Source organism: Engystomops pustulosus, chromosome 6, assembly GCF_040894005.1.
Source record: "Engystomops pustulosus chromosome 6, aEngPut4.maternal, whole genome shotgun sequence".
Classification (NCBI taxonomy): domain Eukaryota; kingdom Metazoa; phylum Chordata; class Amphibia; order Anura; family Leptodactylidae; genus Engystomops; species Engystomops pustulosus.
Genome location: NC_092416.1, coordinates 146,594,166 through 146,619,114, shown reverse-complemented (window position 1 = coordinate 146,619,114; position 24,949 = coordinate 146,594,166). Strand labels below are relative to the sequence as shown.

The following is a 24,949-nucleotide window of genomic DNA, read 5'->3' as shown; positions in this document are numbered from 1 at the left end:
TGTTGATGCCAGAGGTCAGAGGAGAATGGGCAGACTGGTTCGAGCTGATAGAAAGGCAACAGTGACTCAAATCCCGTTATAACCAAGGTAGGCAGAAGAGCATCTCTGAACGCACAGTACGTCGAACTTTGAGGCAGATGGGCTACAGCAGCAGAAGACCACACCGGGTGCCACTCCTTTCAGCTAAGAAGAGGAAACTGAGGCTACAATTTGCACAAGCTCATCGAAATTGGAAAAACGTTGCCTGGTCTGATGAGTCTCGATTTCTGCTGCGACATTCGGATGGTAGGGTCAGAATTTGGCGTCAACAACATGAAAGCATGGATCCATCCTGCCTTGTATCAACGGTTCAGGCTGGTGGTGGTGGTGTCATGGTGTGGGGAATATTTTCTTGGCACTCTTTGGGCCCCAATTGAGCATCGTTGCAACGCCACAGCCTACCTGAGTACTGTTGCTGACCATGTCCATCCCTTTATGACCACAATGTACCCAACATCTGATGGCTACTTTCAACAGGATAATGCGCCATGTCATAAAGCTGGAATCATCTCAGACTGGTTTCTTGAACATGACAATGAGTTCACTGTACTCAAATGGCCTCCACAGTCACCAGATCTCAATCCAATAGAGCATCTTTGGGATGTGGTGGAACGGGAGATTCGCATCATGGATGTGCAGCCGACAAATCTGCGGCAACTGTGTGATGCCATCATGTCAATATGGACCAAAATCTCTGAGGAATGCTTCCAGCACCTTGTTGAATCTATGCCACGAAGAATTGAGGCAGTTCTAAAGGCAAAAGGGGGTCCAACCCGTTACTAGCATGGTGTACCTAATAAAGTGGCCGGTGAGTGTATCTTGTTTAATACTGAGTGGTTTTACTGAAACAACAATCATAAAATTATGATAATGAGGCTCTGTCGCTCCTGTGGCTTCCCCGGCGCTCTCCTCTCACTCCAGTTATGCATTGCTCCAGCCTTGTCCTGTCCAGCATTAGCAGAGAATGCGTCATCACGATGTTGTCCCTGACAGGCAGAAGTGATCAAACGCTGCACCATCCACTCAGCTGCTGTGTATGAGTCATTCAGATCAGGTTGATAAGTCCTGTCTGGACAGTTCCAGAAGCTATGTGTAATGTGTTTATTTATGGCAGCCAGCAGTACAGAGTTTAACCAAGTCCTGAATTTTATAATTGTTTTTTGAGCAAAACCACTCAGGTCAGGGATTAAACACGATAGGTTTCTGCATCAGTGTAGGTTAAAAGTTATTCATTTACCATGATATCAATAACCTGTCCTCAGGATGCGTCATAAATATAATGGGGGGAGCACAGCTCCGGGCATTTGAACAATCTCTGCAGGCCCTCATTGTATAGCAAGAATATCACTGTACATTGTATAGTGTTTGGGTTTGGCATTGAGACTACTTTTGATATTGCATTAGACAACACAGGCAACAGAGTACAAGGAAACGGTGCTCAACAAAGTGGTGCATACTCTATAAAAGGCTTATCAACAAGTACACCATGTCAAAATAGTGGGAAAATCAGTTTGCACCACTTCCATTAGGCTTCTGTTATTTCAGACATCTGCAGCTTCCCTCCAATATTCCTAAAGGAAGTGTTGTAAGCTGACAATAAGAGAAGCCATTAAAAGTCAAATTAAATCTATGGACATTTTAACGGATTTGTTAGCCGTTTCCAAATGAATGTTTTAGTGACCAAACAATACCTGAACACAGGTGTGAACAGTCACTTAGGAAATTTGTTTTGTGGCGCAGTGGATCTATCGTTTCAGATAGAAATGATCAGAATCCATGTGCATACATAGAGCAGAGAACAGGTAAGAAAATCTCTATTTACCCTCCCTAAAACATGAGCCGTATATTTTAACAATGAAGTAGATCCTTATAATAAAATATTGGAAAAGAGGGTAAAGATAACCGGGTATATGGAGAAGGGTTAAAACATATGATTGTCATAGATTGGGTTCCCGCCCCTTAAAGGGAGTCTGCTGCATATTGCAGCAAACACTCACCGCTAACTGCTTTGCTAGCAGCAGTCAAAGAATCAAAAACCATGATCGGTGCAATCACAGCCGGCAGTCAAAAGCCAGCAGCATATGGGCACCGCCATATTGGTTTTGATTGTCGCTCAATCGTATCGTCATTGAAGAACGGCGTTCAGTTGCCATGACAAGCTGAAGTCTTTAAAAGACTCCAGGACCTGTTATTGCTAAAAAACTGTAACAGTGTGCTGCTCTGATCTATAGTAGTAGTACTGCAGTATATGGTAGGAGCAATCAGACCTAAGGTGTATATACCGTATATACTTGAGTATAAGCCGACCCGAGTATAACCCGAGGTACCTAGTTTTACCACCAAAAATGGGAAAAACCTATTGACTCGAGTATAAGCCGAGGGTGGGAAATGCATTGGTCACAGCCTCCCAGTATATAGCTGCCAGCCCCCTTCTGCCGCTAGCCAGCCTGCCAGCCCCCTTCTGCCGCTAGCCAGCCTGCCAGCCCCCTTCTGCCGCTAGCCAGCCTGCCAGCCCCCTTCTGCCGCTAGCCAGCCTGCCAGCCCCCTTCTGCCGCTAGCCAGCCTGCCAGCCCCCTTCTGCCGCTAGCCAGCCTGCCAGCCCCCTTCTGCCGCTAGCCAGCCTGCCAGCCCCCTTCTGCCGCTAGCCAGCCTGCCAGCCCCCTTCTGCCGCTAGCCAGCCTGCCAGCCCCCTTCTGCCGCTAGCCAGCCTGCCAGCCCCCTTCTGCCGCTAGCCAGCCTGCCAGCCCCCTTCTGCCGCTAGCCAGCCTGCCAGCCCCCTTCTGCCGCTAGCCAGCCTGCCAGCCCCCTTCTGCCGCTAGCCAGCCTGCCAGCCCCCTTCTGCCGCTAGCCAGCCTGCCAGCCCCCTTCTGCCGCTAGCCAGCCTGCCAGCCCCCTTCTGCCGCTAGCCAGCCTGCCAGCCCCCTTCTGCCGCTAGCCAGCCTGCCAGCCCCCTTCTGCCGCTAGCCAGCCTGCCAGCCCCCTTCTGCCGGTAAAAAAATAATAAACTTATTACTCACCATTCTGACGGCCCGGACAGCTCCTCTTCATCTTCATTCCGCAGGTCCGCGGCAGCTCCGTGGCCGCGCCTCTTCTGTCTTCATGCCGGCTCGGGCCCGCGATAGCTCCGTGTGCACGGCCTGCCCGGCGCACTCTGTGACGTCAACAGCGGATGACATCTCAGTTAAGTGCCGGGCCATGCGCACGGAGCTGCCGCGGTCCCGAGCCGGCATGAAGACAGAAGAGGCGCGGCCACGGAGCTGCAGCGGACCTGCGGCATGAAGATGAAGAGGAGCTGTCCGGGCCGTCGGAATAGTGAGTAATAAGTTTATTATTTTGTATACCCGAGTATAAGCCGAGTGTTGAATTTTTAGCACAAAAGTTGTGCTAAAAAACTCGGCTTGTACTCGAGTATATACGGTATATATTTATTAAAAAAAACACCTGAAAGTTCAAAGCAGCACTTTTTCCCTAGAACGGATTTAAAAATAAATAAAATCATAAACATGTTAGGTATTGCCGCATACCAAAAGTTCTGATCTGTCAAAATATACACAAACTATAAGAAATTTTGAGCCCTGACCAAATTTGGAGTAAAGCGGTAATAACATAATTATTATTCATGAAAAGTAACTGAATAAATCTTAAGAAATAATCATGATTAACCCCGATGTCCTTTAGAAAATTATTGAGCAATTTACCTGTTTGCGCACATATTCCACCATAAGCTCCAGTTGGCGGGGATCATCACATTTCATGTTAAAAAGATTACGCCAAAGGGCAGCGGAGAGAATACGATCATCAGATATAATCCCCTACAAAAAAAGTATTTGGAACCTTAATTTAATACCAATCAACCATTCCTGCCCTTAGCACCAAGTACAATACATTTTACGCCTTCAAAAATTTACAGAAAAATATGACAAAAATTCAGAAATTACAGTATTATAGCAAAATGTATTTAAAACATTGACTAATTCATAGTAAAATATATCAAAGTACAGTGGAGAAAAGAGCATTATAATTGCATAAACACCAATACAAAACAAAATGTAAATTAATTCATCATACCACTAAATGTTAATGATAAAATGCCAGTGCAAGTTTAATAATATGACTATAATAAAAAGTCAGTTACTTTTTTGGATTGTTAAAAACAATTTTTTTATCCTACTGTTGAAGCCTTAACAGGAAAATCTGTTTTGGCCCAAAAGGCTCTCTTTTTTTATTTTTTTACATTGGATAATGAAAAACAATGTTTGGAAGCTTTTGCCAAGCACGAATGGCGTGACAAACATAGCCCCTGACCGCTGTTCCCCACCCAAAGTGAGGGTTCCTTTAACCGTTTCTATGGCCATAACCAATGTAGCCTTGTGTCACAATAGGTGACTGCATGGGCACAACTTCTGTTCTGTTTTTAGTGATAGCCGCCTCTCGGCCGTTTAGCCTTAATCTTTATAATATAGGTGGTCCCCAACTTAAGAACACCAGATTTACAGATGGCCCCTAGTTACAGATGGACCTATCTGCCCACTTTGACCTCTGGCGAAGCTCTTTGGAGGCTTTACTTTAGTCCCAGGCTGCAATGTCCCTTGTTCCCATTACAGCAAAAAATTTTGAAAATCCAATCGTCAGTGGGCCAAAAAAAAATTTTTGTTACAAATTTTAAAATATGCCTGTACCGACTTACATACAAATTCAACAACAAGAACAAACCTAAAGAACCTATCTTTTATGTACCCCGGGGACTGACTGTAAAGCAATTCAAGATGCTCATTATGCATACCCTAGGCACTATAAAACGTAGCACTCAAACAGCGGAGAATGTTCTCATACCTCGTCATATCCGAATACAGAGGCATAAAATATTTCTGTTAAAGCTTTCATTGTATTCTTCATTGTCACTGAATCAATCTAAGAAACAAAATTAAAAATGTGTTACATCAAATATGATTATATATGCAAATGTTCTACCTCTTGAAATAAGTGCCCACCCACAACATTATATTCTTTCTTTATAAATTAGCTTATAATATCTATTCAATAGATTTTTTTATAATATATTCTAATATTATTCACAGCTTCATTTTTCTGACGCACAGATCTGAATTGCCTGCAAAGAAAAAAAAATTAAATGATAACAGTCCAGCTGCCTGCATATTCACATACCAAAATTAATAATAAAACAATATAGTGAGAGCTCCCCCTGGTGGCAGCTGAAAGAAGGCAGAATATTATCTTTTCAGAATTCCGTTGGTTGTCATGCAGTCGTACAATATGGGCTTTGTTGCCAAATCAAACAGTTTATTGTACATACTGCAGATATATAATATGGACCACGTTACCAGAAGTAGTATAATATGGATTTATTCTGTCTCTAATTTGGGTCATTAGATTTGTGGTCAGGACAGGATTCGCTCGAAAGGAAGTATGCTGTTAAAATTAACTTACCTGTCCCTTTGGTTCCAGTGCCGTTTGGGATAGGTCACCACTACAGCCAAGCACTTCAGGCCTGATAAGTCACCATACCTGGTGCCCTTATTTATTCTCCGAGGTGCCTCAATTGTTTTATTCACCAACCCTGTGAAGAGGTGGCTGACTGGTCCAAGAAAACTGCATGCAAGTCACTGACAGGACCCCTCCTCTTTCCTGGTTTGGAACAATGGAGGGTCATGTTTGTGAATAGAAGTCTGCAGGCCACGTTCGGAAAAATCCAATTTAGGAGCCGAAACGAGCAACAGGATCATAATGCAGGGGAACATGTATGTTAACAAGGCATGCCCATTGAATTTATATTCAAAATATTAATCATACATGTTGTAGGTTGTAAAGCCCCCTATCATTGAAAGTCGAACCAGGAGTTACCAATTCCACAGCCCATATGTGCAAGTCCCTTCAAGTAATGTCCATTGTTATATTTCAGTCCGAGGCTCTATTTAATAAATCATTTAGGATTACATAGTCTTTAGAAGGTTACTGTTTACAGAATAGCTATAGTGTAACAGTCCAATGTTTGCCATGCTTTAGGTAAATACTTTTTTTTCCATGTCCCTGGCCTTTTCTGTAATATGCTTGACTAAGAAAGCATCAGCCATTCTTGGCTTCCGGTCAACCTGCCGTCTTCTAGACTGACTGTGTCAATGACAGCAGCCAGAGCACAGAGCAGTTGGATGCGCGAGCCTGCACAAGTGAGGTCAGCATAGCCAAGCATGTACCAATGCCTTTATTAAATTACGACACTTTTAATGACATTTTCTTCATCAACAGAAAGTTGTCCCGTCTTTATATAAGGTTATTTTGGCTGCAGCTATTGAGTTCGGAACATTATGTGGATAATCTACTTTTTCAGACATTTATCATTTTTCCCTACAGGATATAGAGGGAAAAAAATCTAGATTTAAGCCGGATTAAGCTTTAGATTCTGGAGTTTTCTGTCAATGTGATGGTAAAAAGAGACTAGGTAATTTCATTGGGAAAGCCAAGACACTTGAGCTCATTTCCAAAAGCACTTTGCTTGCGCTTTAGGTTGACAAAGAGTTTATTTTCTCTTTAGTCCTATAGTGAGTTGAAATTCTATAAGCACTACTAAATTTTTTTCCTTCTTTTGTAAGTCTTGCCTGTTCCATTTAAAGTGAACCTGTCAAAATGAAAATGCTGTCCAAGCATGTGACAGAGTAGGAGGAGCGGAGCAGATTAGTTGTTGGGAAAATATACAGCATAACATCTATATCTTTGTCTTCTAGTTGTCTTGTCCTATCAGTGAATGGCAAATATCTGTATATGCTCAGTGATCTAGTACTGGCGGAAGTCCCATCTGTGAATGATAGATACATGTATCTATGCTCAGGAATCTAGTCCTGGAGTCGGTCCCATCAGTAAAGGACAAATACATGTATATGCTCAGTGATCTAGTCCTGGGGGCGGTTCTATCAGTGAAGGACAGATACATGTATATACTCAGTGATCTAGTCCTGGAGTCAGTCCTATCAGTAAAGGACAAATACATGTATATGCTCAGTGATCTAGTCCTGGGGGCGGTTCTATCAGTGAAGGACAGATACATGTATATACTCAGTGATCTAGTCCTGGAGTCAGTCCTATCAGTAAAGGACAAATACATGTATATGCTCAGTGATCTAGTCCTGGGGGCGGTTCTATCAGTGAAGGACAGATACATGTATATACTCAGTGATCTAGTCCTGGAGTCAGTCCTATCAGTAAAGGACAAATACATGTATATGCTCAGTGATCTAGTCCTGGGGGCGGTCCCATCAGTGAAGGACAGATACATGTATATACTCAGTGATCTAGTCCTGCGGGTGGTCCTGACTTTATATGTTCAGTGATCTAGTCATGGGGAGGTCCTATCAGTGAAGGACAGTTACATATATATGATTAGTGATATAGTCCTCGGGGCGGTCCTATCTGTATATGCTCAGTGATCTAGTCCTGGAGGCGGTACTATTAGTAAAGGACAGTTACATATATATGATTAGTGATCTAGTCCTCGGGGTGGTCCTATCTGTATATTCTCAGTGATCTAGTCCTGGGGTCGGTCCTATCAGTGAAGGACAGATATCTGTACACACAAAGTGATCTAGTACTGGGGCGGTCTGATCAATGATTGGCGGATAACTATATACTACACATAGTGATCTAGTTCAAGGGTCAATAGGTGACACAGCCTTTTATGTCTAATAGTACATACAGAGATATGTTTCATTTACTAAAGTGAAACCCTGTGACTTCTAAGTACAGAAAGCACAATGATGCATATTAATGACATTCTACAATTTTTTTTCACCACAAAACCATTTTACCCCACCTATGTTTCTAAAAAGGAAATGTTTTTAAAAGGGAGTCTACTAGCAGTAAATAATGAATTTGTATTCCAGGACTGTAGCTGGACTTTGCAATGTAGTGCCCTCTTGTGTGAGATCTCGTCACTGAACACAGAACAGACTTTTCTCTGATGAAGAGAAGTAGCTGATTAGATATCACAGCAGAGGGAAGGTGCTGGTGAGGTCACAGAGAGAACACAGCAGTGTGAGGAGATACCCAGGACATCACGTACAGCTACAACGCTGGAATCTAAATGCATATTTTCAAAGTCCTGCTGCTACCAAGAACACAAAAGGTATGATTCTCCAGGGTCAATACCCACACTGTCTACAACCTTTTATGGTCAAAGCTGCTGGGATGCAACTTGCAGACTTAACAAGGAGAAAACAAAAATAATGGCAATTACAATGGGCAATAGTACCAACAAAGAGTGAATTTGACATTTATACATCATATATTGTGCATACTGATCACATTCTTTTAAGAATGCCCCTCCCTAGAACAGTACAATTGTGGGTGGTTATTTCAAACTGGAAATAACAATGAAAATCTATGAATAAATTCTGTCACCGATTGTCATTAGGGTCTGTCAGACTGAACAGTAGTACAGTGTATTATAACTAGGGAAATGGTAAAACCCACTTGTTCATTTTTATTTGCCAATGTTTAGGGTTAAACATATAGTCCTAATACTCAGGCCTCATTAATAATGTGGTCGGGATGAGAGCTCGACTTGCGGTGAATATGGGCAGGATATGTCACAGCAGTGTCTTCTTGTGTCTTTGAGCATGGGAATCAATTGTGCATTAATTTAATCCAGGTACAAAGACAAGGTCTGTACTAAAGGACAGAGGTCTTTTGTGTTTTTATTCAAAACACTCTGTAAAAGTTGGAAAATATATATATTATAAACTAAAGAAAGGTGGTAATGGTCTGAAAAACAAAAGTTCAAAACGCAGGTCTCAGCTGTAGTGGCGCCTTCTCTTGCCCCCATGAGAACTCTTTGGAGGCTATTCTGAGCCAATTTCGTCTTAGAATGCAGACATATTTTGGAAGCCCTTCTATCTAGAGACACTCAAGAGCAGGTCGGCAGAGCGGAGGTCTGAGATGCAGACCTCGACTGGGCTGTCATCCAAACAGGGCCTTCAAAACAGCAGGGGCCTTCTATGCTACTGATGACTAGCAGAGTGTCAATCACAAAAGAGACGACTTGTTCTATCCCGCTCGCTGAGAGAAGAAATCCTCCCTCCAGCACACACTTTCTTGACAAAAAAAAAAATTACATAAAATTTAAACATTATAGGCGTATTGGGAAGGAAAGCTAAATAATGAAGTCATTTTTTTGTAGGTCACCCAAATGCCTTTCAATACATCTGGCTCCAGCGGGGAGAGGAAATTTCTTACCTTTTGCTACGCTCATGCACTTTAATCTATTATGTGACTGTACACAGACCCCACTTCCACACCTTATAAATATAACCAATTCCAATATATAAGTTTGTATGTTACAATGGCATGCGATTTACATTTTTTTTTTAAATTTGGTATCAACATCTTGTAAATCAGGTATTTTTTATTATTACACAAAAAAAATATTTATATGAATCCGTCTTTATTAAACACTTTTTTTTTTCCACACGATCCGGTTGTACTGCTGCGTCAGCAAGGTGAGTAATTGCTATTAAGGGTAGATGCCCACCAGGCTTTTATTAAAAGGATAGAAAAATAACAGCATGCTACAATTCAAATGCTGTTCTGAGCCAAGTATAAATTCAGAAACCTATCAACCATATATGCTGTATGTATTTTGGGGGGAATGAGGGAGGTATCAGTGAATTTACATGTCCAAATGATCAGATTTCTGGCTTGGGAACATGAGCCGTGTTTAGGTCACATCCCGAAGGAAACTGTGGCTCCTCTGAACTGAATCCACATGTGAGCTCAGGACAGTAGAGCTGCGGGGACGCATAGGATCATGCTGGAAATGTATGGTAAGAAATGGGGCCGTCTGGATGGGTTGTGTTCACGCCTCTTTACCGGATCCATGGTTGGAACCTCCAATTCACCGATGTTTGATTTTGCAGGACAAGAAAATCACATAGACCCCTAAAGCGAAGAATAACAAAGAGCCACAAAATGTATCTTACTCAACTAGGGTGTATAATGACTCAAGGTGTTGGACTGAGGTACTAAGTAGGGCTGCACCGATAACAGAATTTTAAGTGAAATATGATACCCAGAAAAGTATTGCAATACTCGATACTGATACAACACATTCAATAAAAGAGAAAAAATATTATCTGAATGTTTAGGGTGCGGTCACATGAAACATTTACATTACGTTTAGAAATGCAATGCAAACGTCTCGGGGCGGGGCTCAGGTTGATAGTATTTGCATTTCCATTGAAACCCATGTGATCAGTAACGGTCACCCATTATTTTCATGGAGGAGGTTGTCCTGGTATTGATAATATAAAATACTATACTAAAAATAGTATAATTCAGGGCTCACGTAGATGGGTGCTTTTGATGTCCGTATGCTATCCTCCTTTTGCAGATGGTAAACGAAACAGACCCACTGTTTCCTTTGGGTCTGTTCACATGTCCATTTTTTTCACGGATGTGCAGACAGAGAAAAAAAATTGCAGCATGGTTTATTGAGTCTCTCAAGCGGCCACATACGAGTCAATGGATCCGCAAAAAAATGGAGTGTGCAGGTTGTGGGTTCAAATCCCGGGTTGTGCAAAAAATTATTCAATTGCATAATTTAGAGTCCTGTGTCTGGGGAAGCCCCTGGGAGATATAGAAACACCATTTATGGACAGATGGTATCTCTCCCTGATAACGTGGTCCCTGCTCTGCCGCTAGCCCGACACATCTCTCAAAAGGATTCCCTGCCCAATGTCTGCTCTGCAAACAAATACAAGGAGTCTGTAAAGTCTGTGGAAGTCATTCAGTACTGCAAGTAACAGAAACCTGGTATTGAACCGTTTTGGTTTTTAGAGTATGGCACAAGTACCAAGATTTCGATGCATCGTGCAACCCTAGTACTAAGGGCAGTCATCTCTCCAGGCTGGGCCATGGGTATGGGCTTAAAGGAAATCTACCATGAGAAATCTACTATTAGAAGTAGATCTGATGGCAGATTCCTCCTGGCTGCTCTTGCTCTAATCTGTAATTTAATAATCCTCGAACCTACTCTAATTTGTTTAAAACTTTATAATTGTAGAGGCTACTGGGGCATTGAGTAGCATTTGCTGTTAGTGCCTGACCAGGTTAGTAGATGCCCCTGTAACCTCTGCAGTAAATTTGCATAAAAACTAGTCATAACAAGGAATCTGTCAACAGGGACCTCATTTTCACTAAAGACAGGTTACAGAAGCCCATTAGAGCTGGATTGCAAAGATGAATTTCTGTCTTCTCTGTGCATTTGCATTACAATATAATTGTGTGTTTTAACGTACCTTGCACCCTGCCCGAATCCTGTTATAAGTCCCAGGTTTGTTTTGGTTTGAATGCATTTATGCATTTCCTGCTCCTCGACAAGGACACATCCTGGTGAGCGGACATCAGTGGGGGAGGGCTGTACAGGAGTACAAAGGTGGGGGTGGAGAGCTGAAGAGTGAACAGCACAGACAAGTCACATGTTTTTTTTTCATCTTTGTAATCCAGCTTTAATGGGTTTCTGCAACTTGTCTTTAGTGAAAAGTAGGTCCCTGGTGACAGGTTCCCTATAAACAGATGAATGTGGTCACGGACCTGCAGTTGTCAGACCGACCACATACCAGAGGATGAGGCTCAGTGCGTTATAGAAATATATGATTTTAGGAGTCCCTGTTCCCCCTGCTGCAATCATGATTACTTATCATATATCACGATGACACAAGGAAAACACAGTGGTAGATCCATGAACTCCTTGCAGCAGGTATCACCCGATTGCAGACCACAAAATAGTCACTAGCTGACAGCTGGATTTAAATGTTAAAATAAGAAAGGGCTAGAGAACAATGAGGGACCAAGTCAAGGAAGATAAAAAGGCGATATTGGGCAGAATCCAATGCAGAATGACGGCAGAGTCTATGAGCAGGCCTGGTAGAAACTAAGAACAGTGATGGACCATAATCAGAAACAAGGTGGTTTCAGATACCACAAGAACAGTAGTTGGAAGGAACATGGCTGCTATGTGCTGAACTTCCGAGTAAAAGACCTTGCCAAGATTAAAATGACTAGGACAGCCTAAAGCGTCAAAAAGGATTTCATGATCCAGAAAATGTGCAGACTGCCAGTAGGTTTCCTTCCTGTAAGCTAAAGATATAAAAGCATCCATCATATTAAAGGTTCACCAACATTTGCCATAATGCATCACTAAAATAACCCACCCCCCTATGTGGTACAGATGGATAAATAAAATATACTTTGATTTAGCTAGCATGTATCATTTATCATACACAATGCCCCACTGGTAACATTGTCTAAAAGATGAAGATGAACACTAGACCAAAGGTCTTTACGTTATACTGTGTCGTGTTCTGCAACTGAACATAGTACTTTTCGCTCTTCTACTGTATATTGACAAGAGTATGGGTATCATGCTCACTACTTTCTGTTATTAAGTTGCACTTCATCTAATGTCATCAACAACATTTTTGAGAATTCCACATTTTTATTTTTTTGCTAATCGCCGTGGGTCTTAACGGCCAGACAATTGGCAATCACGGATAATGTACAGGTCAAAGCAAGAGTCATCCATGGTACTGTTTGTACAAACTCTTTAATCAAAGGGCTAGAACTCCTAACCCATACCTCAAACAGAAGCCTATATATACATATAAATATATAATCTTGTCACAGAGTCCTAATGCTAGTGAAGTGAGCGGTAAACGGCCAAGGCTGGAACATAGGACAGGACCCCTACAGAGCAGGCAACATGGAGAACCCATGAATGTAAGGTCTCCGTTTGTAGAAGGAGTGTCACTCCAGTAACAAGTCCACAGTTGGAGACTCTTTTGGCCTTCATCTGACAAAATGAACCCCATGGACATTTATAGGGCGTACTTTAGATGCTTTCCTGCCACACATGGTAAACGTATGCACGATGGGAATCTAGCCTTATTAGAACACCAAAAGATGTTGGGTCACATTTACATACCAGTGGCACAATAATATCTGAATCCTCATTATATGCCATTCTTAGTTTGTGGAAATGAAGTTGTCACCTATTGAAATCCAGAATGTGCCCAAGAAATACACCGACATAGAAAATAGGGAGACCTCAAAAGACGACAAGTCATGAATTATTTTTTCAAGTACTTTACAAGTAGGAAGAACGTCATAAAGTAGTTAAATAGAAATTTAAAAACACAGAAGACCATAGAGGTTGCAAAGTAGGAATGTGACGAGAACCATCTACGTTCTGTTCATGTAAGTGGTTGCATGAAAGCCGAGTAACATTGAATTAACTCCCCTCCTCCCAAACACTGAAAAAAAAAGACACAGTGCTGTAATAATATATAGCATTTTCAATGAAACTTCAGAAGAGGGAAGATGAAAAACATACAGTTTTACCCTTCAGTGACTTAGCGACTGCGGGAGAACCGAGCTCTCTAATCATACTCATGCTGCTATGGGCAATGGATTGTGTCACGGCGGTATGAATTTCCTTCCTTTTGGTAATATATAATATCTAGCCAGGACTGTAAAACAGAAGCACTTTATATAGCTCACTTCCTGTGGGTTGTATAGATTTGTTACTAGCAAAGATATATGGTGAAGGCAAGACAGAGCCATGCTTTGTAGCTAGAAAGAAGCCTTGGCCACTTCTCAAGTACATCTGAGGATTTTGAGTGTTCTTAATACACACAGAACATATAAATGCATTATATATAAATTAATACTCACACTTGTGTCTGTATTACACAAACTGCTTTCATTGGCATAACATAGAAGACCACTCTAAAGTATATCATTCAACAATAAAGACCCTATATAGTAGAGCTCCACAAATCAGCGGACAAACAGTTGTAATCCCAATGACGCATTCACAAGTGCCCATTTATTTCTATGGGCTCATGCCCATGGCCTCATGCATGAGCCGACTGCCCGGGCCGCAAAAAAAAGAGAAGGACCTATTTGTAACCAAATTTGTGGCCCAAGGTTCACAGCCCGCATACAGAACACATTAGTATGCATAAAGCCTTTAAAGGAAAGCTGCCGGGGGGATTCGGGACACTAAAACACCCACAGGTCCTTAAAAACCTGTGGTTTAGTTTCCCAAATCGCCCTGTAAGGGTACTAAGGCGAGGGCTGTAACAAAAAAAAAAAAAAAAAACAATAGTTACCTGCTCTGGTGCCTCATCAGACTCGCATCTAGGTATATGTTTATATATACAGTATACCATGAGAGCTAAAAAAAAAAAAACATGACATTTTGCCACCCTACATCAGGTTGTGAGATGTTGTTGTCCTCTTTCCACCATGTATATTGCCTGTGAGTATGCGCTACTCCTCACTTGAAGGAAGAAAATAGTAAGGGGTGAGTGCCATTCTCTTTGTCTACTATTGCAAATGTTTTACATGACATAGCAGTTAGTTTCAGGAGTGGATCCTGGCTAAGGAATCCCTTCAAATAAATAATGACATAACAAAAAAAGGATGAAAAATGTCATCTTAAATCATACATATATAAAGTCAAAAATCTAAATACTTTGCACTTATGGAAAGTCTGTTACAATCCCACTGCATCAAGCAAGTAGCTGCAACGTGGCTTAGCTTTGTCTTCTCTATTTAGGTGGTCGTGGACCTTGGGCGATCACCCATAAAGGAGGTATTAAAATTCACTTTTTAAAATGCTCCTGTTGGAAGTTACTCCCTGAGCAAAAGCTCTGCACAGGTCCTGCCAGGTAAACAGAAAGTGGGTCACATATCTTACATTTCATTTCTGATGAGTTTCTATAGGCAAGAAAGACACTTTTTTTTTTTTTTTTTCAATAATTTTTGATGAATGAAGCCAAAAGTTGTTCCCAGGAGCAGCCTACAGCACACTTTTCCTGTAGATCTATACCACTTAAGGCATCCAGGAAGTCTGGCATATTGCAAACCGTGTTAAAGACAATTTTCTGCTTGCCAGGAAACACTTGGCTTCTAATTAGTAGTAGATCTCTGTCCAGGGCTGGTGCCGGTTGGTCAATAGCCAGCTGAGAGACTACCTCATCATGGACAGTCTAGACATTAGTAAACAAATGGACCAATAGCCCTCCAAACCTTTGCCATTTGTGTGTCCTCATCCCAATATGTTATGTCCAAATTCTGCACCTCAGTGCTGAGGGAGCAGGATGGAGGGTGAGAGTGTAAACAAGATGACAGAGGGGCTAGAGTAGCTCAGCAGGCTCATTTGGAGGGGCGTAACTACAGGGATAGCAGCCATAGCTGCTGCTATGGGGTCTGCAGAGTCAGGGGGCCCTGCCCCCCCCTAGCTGCTACACTAAAGAGTGGAGTATGTGCACCATTATACACAGTCCATATGCTATTGTATGTGTGTTAATGATGTGTGATATAAATGTGTGTATTGATGTATGTCTTTGCATACTCATGCAAGTCTACACATGTACCGTATATGTTTTTAAAGTGAAGGGGGCCCCATTGAGAAGTCTGCTATGGGGCCCAGTCTCTTCTAGTTACAGCCCCTACTTATTAGCATAATTTTAATTTCAACAAGGTTTTATTGTTTGAAAAACACAGGAAAATGCCTTAAAATAGGTCAAGACACAAGGTGTACCGAACGCAGGGGGGGTAGTAATGAAAATAGAATTTTCTTGATACAAAGCCAGCTTCTGGCAATAAAACATAGGGGAACAAGGAAGTGAAAGGGGACACAGGGAGAAGGAGAAAAGCAAACAGGTAACAAGATCACAAGATCTGGATAGTGTAGAATATGACCTTTATGATCTTCACAAGAACGACATTACGAAGTATTACAATGTATTTTTTTTCACGTTCTATTATGTATTTGTTCACTTTATCACTGACCAATCAGTGAATGGTTTGGTCTTTAAATAATTGGATACCTGACACACGTTATGCTTGAGAAAGGTGTAAACTCACAGCAAAACGTCGCGGTGCTGCCTCTTCACTTTGATATACTTGGGATTCTCTGCCAAGGAATCACCGGCTACTGCACTCACTGCTTCAGCTGTGCTGCTCAGGACTCTCCCTTGTTAGTGTAGAATATGGATAGACCAAGACTATGGGGCTCATTTACTAAGGGTTGTGCTGCGCACTTTAGTCTGACTGTGCACCTTTTTTAGGACTTGCACAGATATTTAAGAAGTGTGTGCGATTGGATTGTGGCGCAAATTAGGGTGTGTGCTGTCAGGCGGTCCCACTGATACAGACTGAGCGCGGTATTTAACTTTTAAATTGTGTCGCAAGCCCTATGTTTAAAATGCACCACGAAAAAGATGGTGAACTCCGGCGGTCCTGAGCGGGGAAGCGACACATTCATGATTTCAGGCGCACAATCTTAGTGAATCGCTGCACGCTGCATTATAGACGGACAATGCACTTTCTGTGAACTTCAGTGCACTTGTAAGTAAATGTGCCCCATTGTGTGGAGAAGTGCTGGAACCAAGTTGATGCATAATGGACCATTAGGGGGACAGGGATAGAGCTCTCCCAGAGGTGGGGGAGCCTAGTGAAGCAATCCAGGGTTCCAGATCCCTTCAAGCTGTGGGAAGGCGTCTGTCCTGGTCACATCAATTCTCATGAACAGCATCAGTAGGTTGATTCTGATCTTAACCGCAGTAAAGGATAAAGGTAAAGGATAGGTCTGGAGATTTCCATTTAGCTTCTATGTGAATTCTACTCTCTAAAGCTATAAATTGGACAAAGTGATGGGCTCTATTTTTAACCTTTGCTGGTTTATCACCTAGTAGGAGTACTCCTGGGGTTACAGGTGTTGCGTTACCTAACAGAGCAAGTGAGGGTCATCACACAGTTCCAGACGGAGGCAACTATGGGGTAGTGCCACCATATATGGGCCATATCACCCAGGGCATTGCAGCCTCGGAAACAACTGTTGGGAAGTTGGGCGTACATATTGGCAGGACATGCGGGAACATAGTACATTCTATGGAGTATCCTAAGAGGTCTCTATTAACGAAACTTGCTGGCTGGCTTTATCTAGAGAGGTACAGCAGTGCCTCCACCTTGGCAGAGAGAACTGGAAACCCAAGTCAGACTCCCACTGTTCCATAAAATGTGACTTGATGTCACAGAGAGATTGTTCCTCTACCGAATGGGTGATTTATTCAGGTACTTTCAAATGCTGCGCGGGAGTTTAAGGACGTACCTTGTGCGATTGATTGCACAAAATGTAATAATTGAGAAGTCGAAAAAAATTCTGAGGGAGGAACCTCATATTTGGATACAACCTCGTTTTCAGACAACTGTTTACCTTCGGACATCAGGTGCCGCAAATGGGTGATACCTTTCGTCACACACCATTGGAAGTCCATCGATTCTAGTCCTGAAGGAAAAGAGGGGTTACGAAAAAGGGGGCAACAATGGAGAAGGATTAGTTTGCAATTTATGTTGGAATCTAAGAAAGTGGCAAACTTTTAAGGAGTGAAGTGAGAAGGGGAAAAGGGTCTGCAATAAGGTTGACATTGGGCCTGTCATCCAGAACAAGCTCGGTAGTGTTAACGGATGGATTAGCTGGGATTCAAGTGACATACATCTGGGTCCGTTTTTGGGAGTGGCAATTGAGGCAAATTGAGCCGCTTTATATTAAATTTGGGAAGTGTGGCGAAATTGGGAAGTGACATAGCACCCAGGCTTTTATGTTTGAACATGGTAGATAGTGCCAGGCGTGGGCGTTTGTTTTTCCATACGAATTTGGACATATGGGAGTCGATAAGATTGAATGTTTTTACAGGGATTAAAATGGGTAAGGAGTAGAGATGAGCGAACATACTCGTCCGAGCTTGATGTTCGAGCATTAGCGTACTCGAAACTGCTCGTTGCTCGGACGAATACTTCGCCCGCTCGAGAAAATGGCAGCTCCCGCCGTTTTGCTTTTTGGCGGCCAGAAACAGAGCCAATCACAAGCCAGGAGACTCTGCACTCCACCCAGCATGACGTGGTACCCTTACACGTCGATAGCAGTGGTTGGCTGGCCAGATCAGGTGACCCTGGGATAGACTAGCCGCTGCCCGCGCTGCTCGGATCATTCTGTGTCTGGATGCCGCTAGGGAGAGAGCTGCTGCTGGTCAGGGACAGCGTTAGGGTGCTAGTAGATTACTGTTAGGCAGGAGTGATTCAACAAGAACCCAACAGCCCTTCTTAGGGCTACAATAACGTTATACTTTTTTTTTTGTTTGCTTGTGGCTGGGCTTGCTGGCACTAGTAGTGCAGCTAGTGCCATATTGTGAGGAATTTGCAGGGGGACTTGCTACCGTTGTGTTTAGCTCTTAGTGACACACATATCCACCTCAAACACCAAAGTGGGAAAATTTATTAGGGGTTGGATTTCAATTAGGCACAGTCTGTCATTTCCTTTTTATTTTACGTTTATTTTTTCATAACTCAGCGTCATCTCATCAGTGTGCTTTCATACTTGGCTAGAAAATAGCCAAAGGAGAATCCAAACGGCTTACTTACGCCTACAATAGCGTTATATATATTTTATTTCTGGTTGATCTGCTGGTGGCTGTCCTTGCTGCAGTGCATATACTAGCCAATTGTGAGGAATTTGGAGTGAGACTTGCGACCGCTGTGTTTAGCGCTTAGTGACGCACATATCCATCGCAAAGACCGAAGTGGGAAAATTTATTAGGGGTTGGATTTCAATTAGGCACAGTCTGCCATTTCCTTTTTATTTTACGTTTATTTTTTCATAACTCAGCGTCATCTTATCAGTGTGCTTTCATACTTGGCTAGAAAATAGCCATAGCAATAGGATAGCATTGTTTGGTTTTAAAAACTAAAAAACACAAAAAAACACAAAAAAAAGTTAAAAAAAAAATTTAAGTTATAGAACTTTCATTTTCAAAATGTTTAACCTGAGGGCTAGGGGTAGAGGACGAGGACGAGGGCGGGGACGTGGGCGTCCATCTACTGCAGGGGTCAGAGGCCGTGGTCCTGGGTGGGGTGAGACACCACCTGCTGATGAGGGAGCAGGGGAACGCCGCAGAGCTACACTCCCTAGGTTCATCATGTCTGAAGTTACTGGGACTCGTGGTAGAGCACTGTTGAGGCCAGAACAGTGCGAACAGGTGATGTCGTGGATTGCCGACAATGCTTCGAGCAATTTGTCCACCAGTCAGTCTTCCACGCAGTCCACCCATGTCACCGAAATCGGCACTCCTCCAGCTCCTGCACCTCAGCCTCCTCCCCCCCAGTCTGCCCCCTCCCAGGAAAATTTGGCATTTGAACCGGCATACTCTGAGGAACTGTTTTCTGGACCCTTCCCACAGTCACAAACCACTTGTCCGGTTGCTGCTGAGCAATTTTCGGATGCCCAGGTTTTCCACCAGTCGCAGTCTGTGGGTGATGATGACCTTCTTGACGTAGTGGAAGAAGTGTGTAAAGAGGTGTCCGACGATGAGGAGACACAGTTGTCAGACAGTGGTGAAGTTGTTGTCAGGGCAGGAAGTCCGAGGGGGGAGCAGACTGAGGGATCGGAGGATGATGAGGTGACAGACCCAAGCTGGGTTGAGAGGCCGGGTGAACACAGTGCTTCTGAGACGGAGGAGAGTCCTATAGCAGAACAGGTTGGAAGAGGCAGTGGTGGGGCCAGACGGAGAGGCAGGGCCAGAGCAGGTGCATCAGCGCCAAATGTGTCACGTAGTGAAGCTCCCGTGGCGAGGGCTCCTGCGGCGAGGGCTAGATTTTCAGAAGTCTGGAGGTTCTTTAAGGAAACACCGGATGACCGACGGACTGTGGTGTGCAACCTTTGCCAAACCAGGATCAGCAGGGGTTCCACCACTACTAGCTTAACTACCACCAGTATGCGCAGGCATATGAATGCTAAACACCCGAATCAGTGGCACCAAGCCCGTTCACCTCCGGCCGTGCACACCACTGCTCCTTCCCCTGTGTCAGCTGATAGTCAGCCCCCTGCCCAGGACCCTGGCACAAAAACCCCATCGTCGCCTCCACGATCCTCCACAGCATCCACCAGCGTTCAGCTCTCCATACCCCAGACGCTGGAGAGGAAAAGAAAATATAGTGCAACCCACCCGCACGCCCAAGCCCTTAATGTCCACATCTCCAGATTGCTTAGCCTGGAGATGCTGCCCTATAGGCTAGTAGAGACCGAGGCCTTTCGCAACCTCATGGCGGCGGCCGCCCCTCGGTATTCGGTCCCCAGCCGCCACTACTTTTCCCGATGTGCCGTCCCAGCCCTGCACCAGCACGTGTCAGACAACATCATCCGTGCCCTGACCAACGCCGTTTCTGACAAGGTCCACCTGACCACGGACACGTGGACGAGTGCTGCCGGGCAGGGCCACTATATGTCGCTGACGGCACATTGGGTTAACTTGGTGGAGGCTGGGACCGAGTCTGACCCTGGGGCTGGTCATATACTGCCGACGCCGAGGATTGCGGGGCCTACCTCGGTCCAGGTCTCAAAGGCCTACTATGCCTCCTCCTCCTCCTCCCACCCCTCCTCCGAACTACCATCCGTGGGCATGGCGCCATCAGTCGCTAGCTCTAGGCACAGCAGCAGTGCCGTCGCTAAGCGACAGCAGGCGGTGCTCAAACTGCTGAGCCTAGGCGATAAAAGGCACACCGCCCAAGAACTATTACAGGGCATCACGGCGCAGACTGATCTGTGGCTGGCACCGCTGAACCTGAATCCAGGCATGGTTGTGTGTGACAACGGCCGTAACCTGGTGGCGGCTCTGCAACTCGGCAGACTGACACATGTGCCATGCCTGGCCCATGTGTTAAATCTGATAGTTCAGCGTTTCCTCAAGACATACCCCAATCTGTCAGATTTGCTCACGAAGGTGCGCCGCATCTGTGCGCATTTCAGGAAGTCCAGCACAGATGCTGCCACTCTCAGGGCAGCGCAGCGCCGCCTCCAACTGCCCGCTCACCGACTGTTGTGCGACGTGCCCACGAGGTGGAATTCAACATTAACCATGTTATCCAGAGTTTACCAGCAGCGCAGAGCGATTGTAGACTGCCAGATGTCAACTTCCACCAGAACTGGTAGTCAGGTCAGTCAGCTTCCTCAAGTCTACAATGAGGAGTGGACGTGGATGTCTGATATCTGTCAGGTGCTGAGTAACTTTGAGGAGTCAACACAGATGGTCAGTGGCGATGCCGCCATCATCAGCCTCACCATCCCGCTGCTTGGCCTGTTGAAAAACTCTCTGAGCAGCATGAAGTCGGAAGCTTTGCGCTCGTCACAAGAGACGGGGGAAGAAGATTCCCTTGTTGATAGCCAAAGCACCCCCAGGTCTGTTTCTCAGCGCATATCGGAGGAGGATGAGGAGGAAGAGGAGGAGAATGTTGGCGAGACACAAGAGGGGAGCATTGCTCAGACCTTCACTGTTCAGCGTGTATGGGCAGAAGAAGAGGAGTTGGAGGAGGAGGAAATGGGCAGTCAGGCCAGTGAGGGGAGTGAATTCTTGCGCGTTGGGACTCTGGCGCATATGGCAGATTTCATGCTAGGCTGCCTATCCCGTGACCCTCGCGTTCAAAGAATTTATTCCAGCACCGATTACTGGGTATTCACTCTCCTGGACCCACGGTACAAGCAAAATCTTTCCACTCTCATCCCTGGAGAGGAAAGGAGTGTGAGAATGCATGAATACCAGCAGGCCCTGGTGCACAAGCTGAAACAGTATTTCCCTTCTGACAGCGCTAGCGGCAGAGTGCGTAGTTCTGCGGGACAAGTAGCGAGGGAGAGTAGGCGAGCAGGCAGCTTGTCCAGCACTGGCAAGGGTACGCTTTACAAGGCTTTTGCCAGCTTTATGTCACCCCAGCAAGACACTGTCACCTGTCCCCAGTCTCGGCAGAGTAGGGCTGATCTTTACAGAAAGATGGTGAGGGAGTACGTAGCTGACCATACCATCGTCCTAAATGATCACACAGCTCCCTACAATTACTGGGTTTCAAAGCTGGACATGTGGCACGAACTGGCGCTGTACGCCTTGGAGGTTCTTGCCTGCCCTGCCGCTAGCGTGTTGTCCGAGCGGGTTTTCAGTGCAGCTGGTGGCATCATCACCGATAAGCGTACACGCCTGTCGACTGACAGCGCTGACAGGCTGACGCTTATTAAGATGAATAAAGCCTGGATTTCTCATAATTTCCAATCTCCACCAGGTGAAGGAAGCTCAACCTGAATAATTTATGCACTCCTCCTCCTCCTCATTTTCCTCCTTCTCCTCCTCTTTGTACACTAAAGCAGAGGAAACTGGCTATTTTTTGACAGGGCCCACTGGCTCTAGCTATAGTACTTTATGCATTTAATTTTTCTGGAGGGCCACCTACCCGGTCCTCTGGTTTGAAAACTTTTTTGGACTGCCACATACAGGCACTCAATCTATTTCATTTTTCTGGAGGGCCACCTACCTGCTCCTCTGGTTTGAAAACTTTTTTGGACTGCCACATACAGGCACTATCCAAATTAAATTGTCTCCATAGCAGCCTCCACACGTTGTCTCCATTGCTACCTCCAAAAGTCGTCCATATAGCTGCCTCCATACATCGTCCCCTTATCAAACGAGGTGTGTCAGGCAGAAATTTGGGTTGTTTTCATGGATTCCACATCAAAGTTGTTAACTTTGTCGCCACCCTGCTGTGTTATCCACAAAATATACTGGCAAACTTTTATGATTAACCGATATTATTTCAGCGCTTCTTGCGCATCTGTTTACATTCCCCTCACCCGCCATATCCCAAACTTATAAGAACGCTACTACACTTGATCTTATACAAAAGGTTCTTAGAAGTGCTGTTTGGGGAGTAGCCTAGAGACAGGGGCTTGGATTGGCGAAAGCTCGCCTGGCAGCGGAGCGCCAGCTCCATGCCAAGATCCAACTAACATAGTTTTAACTGCAGCACCTTTAATCTACTACTAGTTCACTGCCTCCATACATGTTCCCCTTATCAAACGAGCTGTGTCAGGCAGAATTTTGGGTTGTTTTCATGGCTTCCATGTTAACTTTGTCGCCACCCTGCTGTGTAATCCACAAAATATACTGGCAAACTTTTATCATGTACCGATATTATTTGAGCGCTTCTTGCTCACCTCCTTTGGTTCCTCTCTGCCACCCATTGGTTTGAAGCCTGAGTCCATTTAGGGTATGTCGCCATGACACTCTAGCCTGCTGCCGCTGCCTCTGCATGCCGTCCCCTATAGTGTCAGGGTCAATTATTGGATGTTTTAGATGCTATCTAGCTTCATTCTGTCACTCTGTCATGGCCATGCTGTTGCCCATAATTTTGGCATAATGGTGCGATTAAGCAGCCTCAGAGGCATCCATGCATGCTGCCCCTGCTGTTTCCTGTCCATTTCCGTGGTGTTTCCATCCTTTTCTGAGGTTCCCAGGTGTTTGGCCAAGCTTCCCTGTGCAGAGCCTTGGTCCCCTTGAAAAATGCTCGAGTCTCCCATTGACTTCAATGGGGCTCATTATTCGAGACGAGCACTCGAGCATCGGGAAAAGTTCGTCTCGAATAACGAGCACCCGAGCATTTTAGTGCTCGCTCATCTCTAGTAAGGAGCATAATTTGAAATGTTAATTTCAGAAAGAAGGAGGCCATGGATAACAAATATAAGAAGATTACAACAGTAACAGTGCCTGGATCTATAAGTAAGTGCCCCTGGTTTCTCATGCTTGATTTTGTTGGTATATTTACTTTGAAGAAGTTATCATAAGCACCAATATTAATAGTTAATCCCTTTGTAATTGTCAGAATTTCACATAATTCTGATCCTGGCTGTTTTAAATCTTCGGTGCTACACTGGATCGCCAAATTTAAAAAAATCACAGCCCCTTCATCAGGGTGAAAGGTTTCTCCCAATAATGACATTAGCACGTTAAAGCAGTTTCAGGATTCCCATTCTGTACCAAGCATCCTTCCGTACACAGTATTGCAGTTTAGGCTCTAAACTGCAACCAAGACATGAGTTAAATGGGCCTGTGAGGTGTAAGCAGGATTTAAAGGGAGCATCATGATGGCTTTAGGAAGCCAATTGGCAGAGATGCCAGTTGTCCATTTTTAAAGATTGGTTTTTTAGAAAACTGGTCAACTAACTTGAAAATCTTCTAAAAAAAAAACACCACCAACATAAAATACCAGTGTAAATAATAATTAAAGGAAGTGTTGTGCTCTGCCTCTTCTGAACAGAGGCTTACATTGGATAATTGGAAGGAATATAAAATGTGTCTTGGTATGACAAAAGGGTTAATCATAAAGAACGAGCCTCAAAGCATTGTGCGACGATTCCATGAGTTATAGAAGTTAGAGAACTTTTTTTTTTTTCTATTATAACAAGCCAGTAATTAAACCAGGTATATAAAGCCATCCATTTTCCAGCATATAAAAGCAACAAGTGGATCATTCGTGTTTGTAGGCTGTAAACACCTGCCTAAAGAATCATGGTGCCACTTACATCTGGTTATTACAATATTTAATAAGGCTTGATAAAGTAACGGAGACACATTAGAAGGTTCATAGTATGATTACAATTCAACTGATGGTTCAATTATATTTTATAGTGCTCACAAACAATGAGGTCACGTCTGGCCAATGGGAGCGGGCACTGGGATGCGAGTCACGGGACATGTTTTTTCTCCGTGGAATACATTGTAAATTAGGATTACTTGGCTTTAATAAGGCAGACCCGGTTACATGTAGCACACTCCATAAATTACCTCTCCGATTTTAAATAAACAAACTCTGCGACTTACGATATATTTGCTACGCTCTTTTTATGGCATAGTAAAATTGTTACCCTGAGAATTGCTTAACACTTATTACAAAACTTACATCAGGCAAATGTAAAGAGGCAAGAAAAATAAACTCTGGCTCCATTAATTGAAGTACTTCACTCTAT

General features: G+C 44.0%; 1 protein-coding gene across 1 annotated transcript in view; it reads right to left on the bottom strand.

The window, feature by feature from the left end:
• UQCC1 (ubiquinol-cytochrome c reductase complex assembly factor 1) overlaps positions 1–24,949 on the bottom strand; it is a 77,321-nt gene that overhangs the window by 7,936 nt on the left and 44,436 nt on the right. Inside the window, exons 8-9 of the mRNA XM_072111674.1 lie at positions 4,873–4,950; positions 3,738–3,851 (exon numbers count right to left, since the gene is read on the bottom strand). Coding sequence (XP_071967775.1) covers positions 3,738–3,851; positions 4,873–4,950 — 192 coding nt within the window. The remainder of the gene's footprint in view (positions 1–3,737; positions 3,852–4,872; positions 4,951–24,949) is intronic.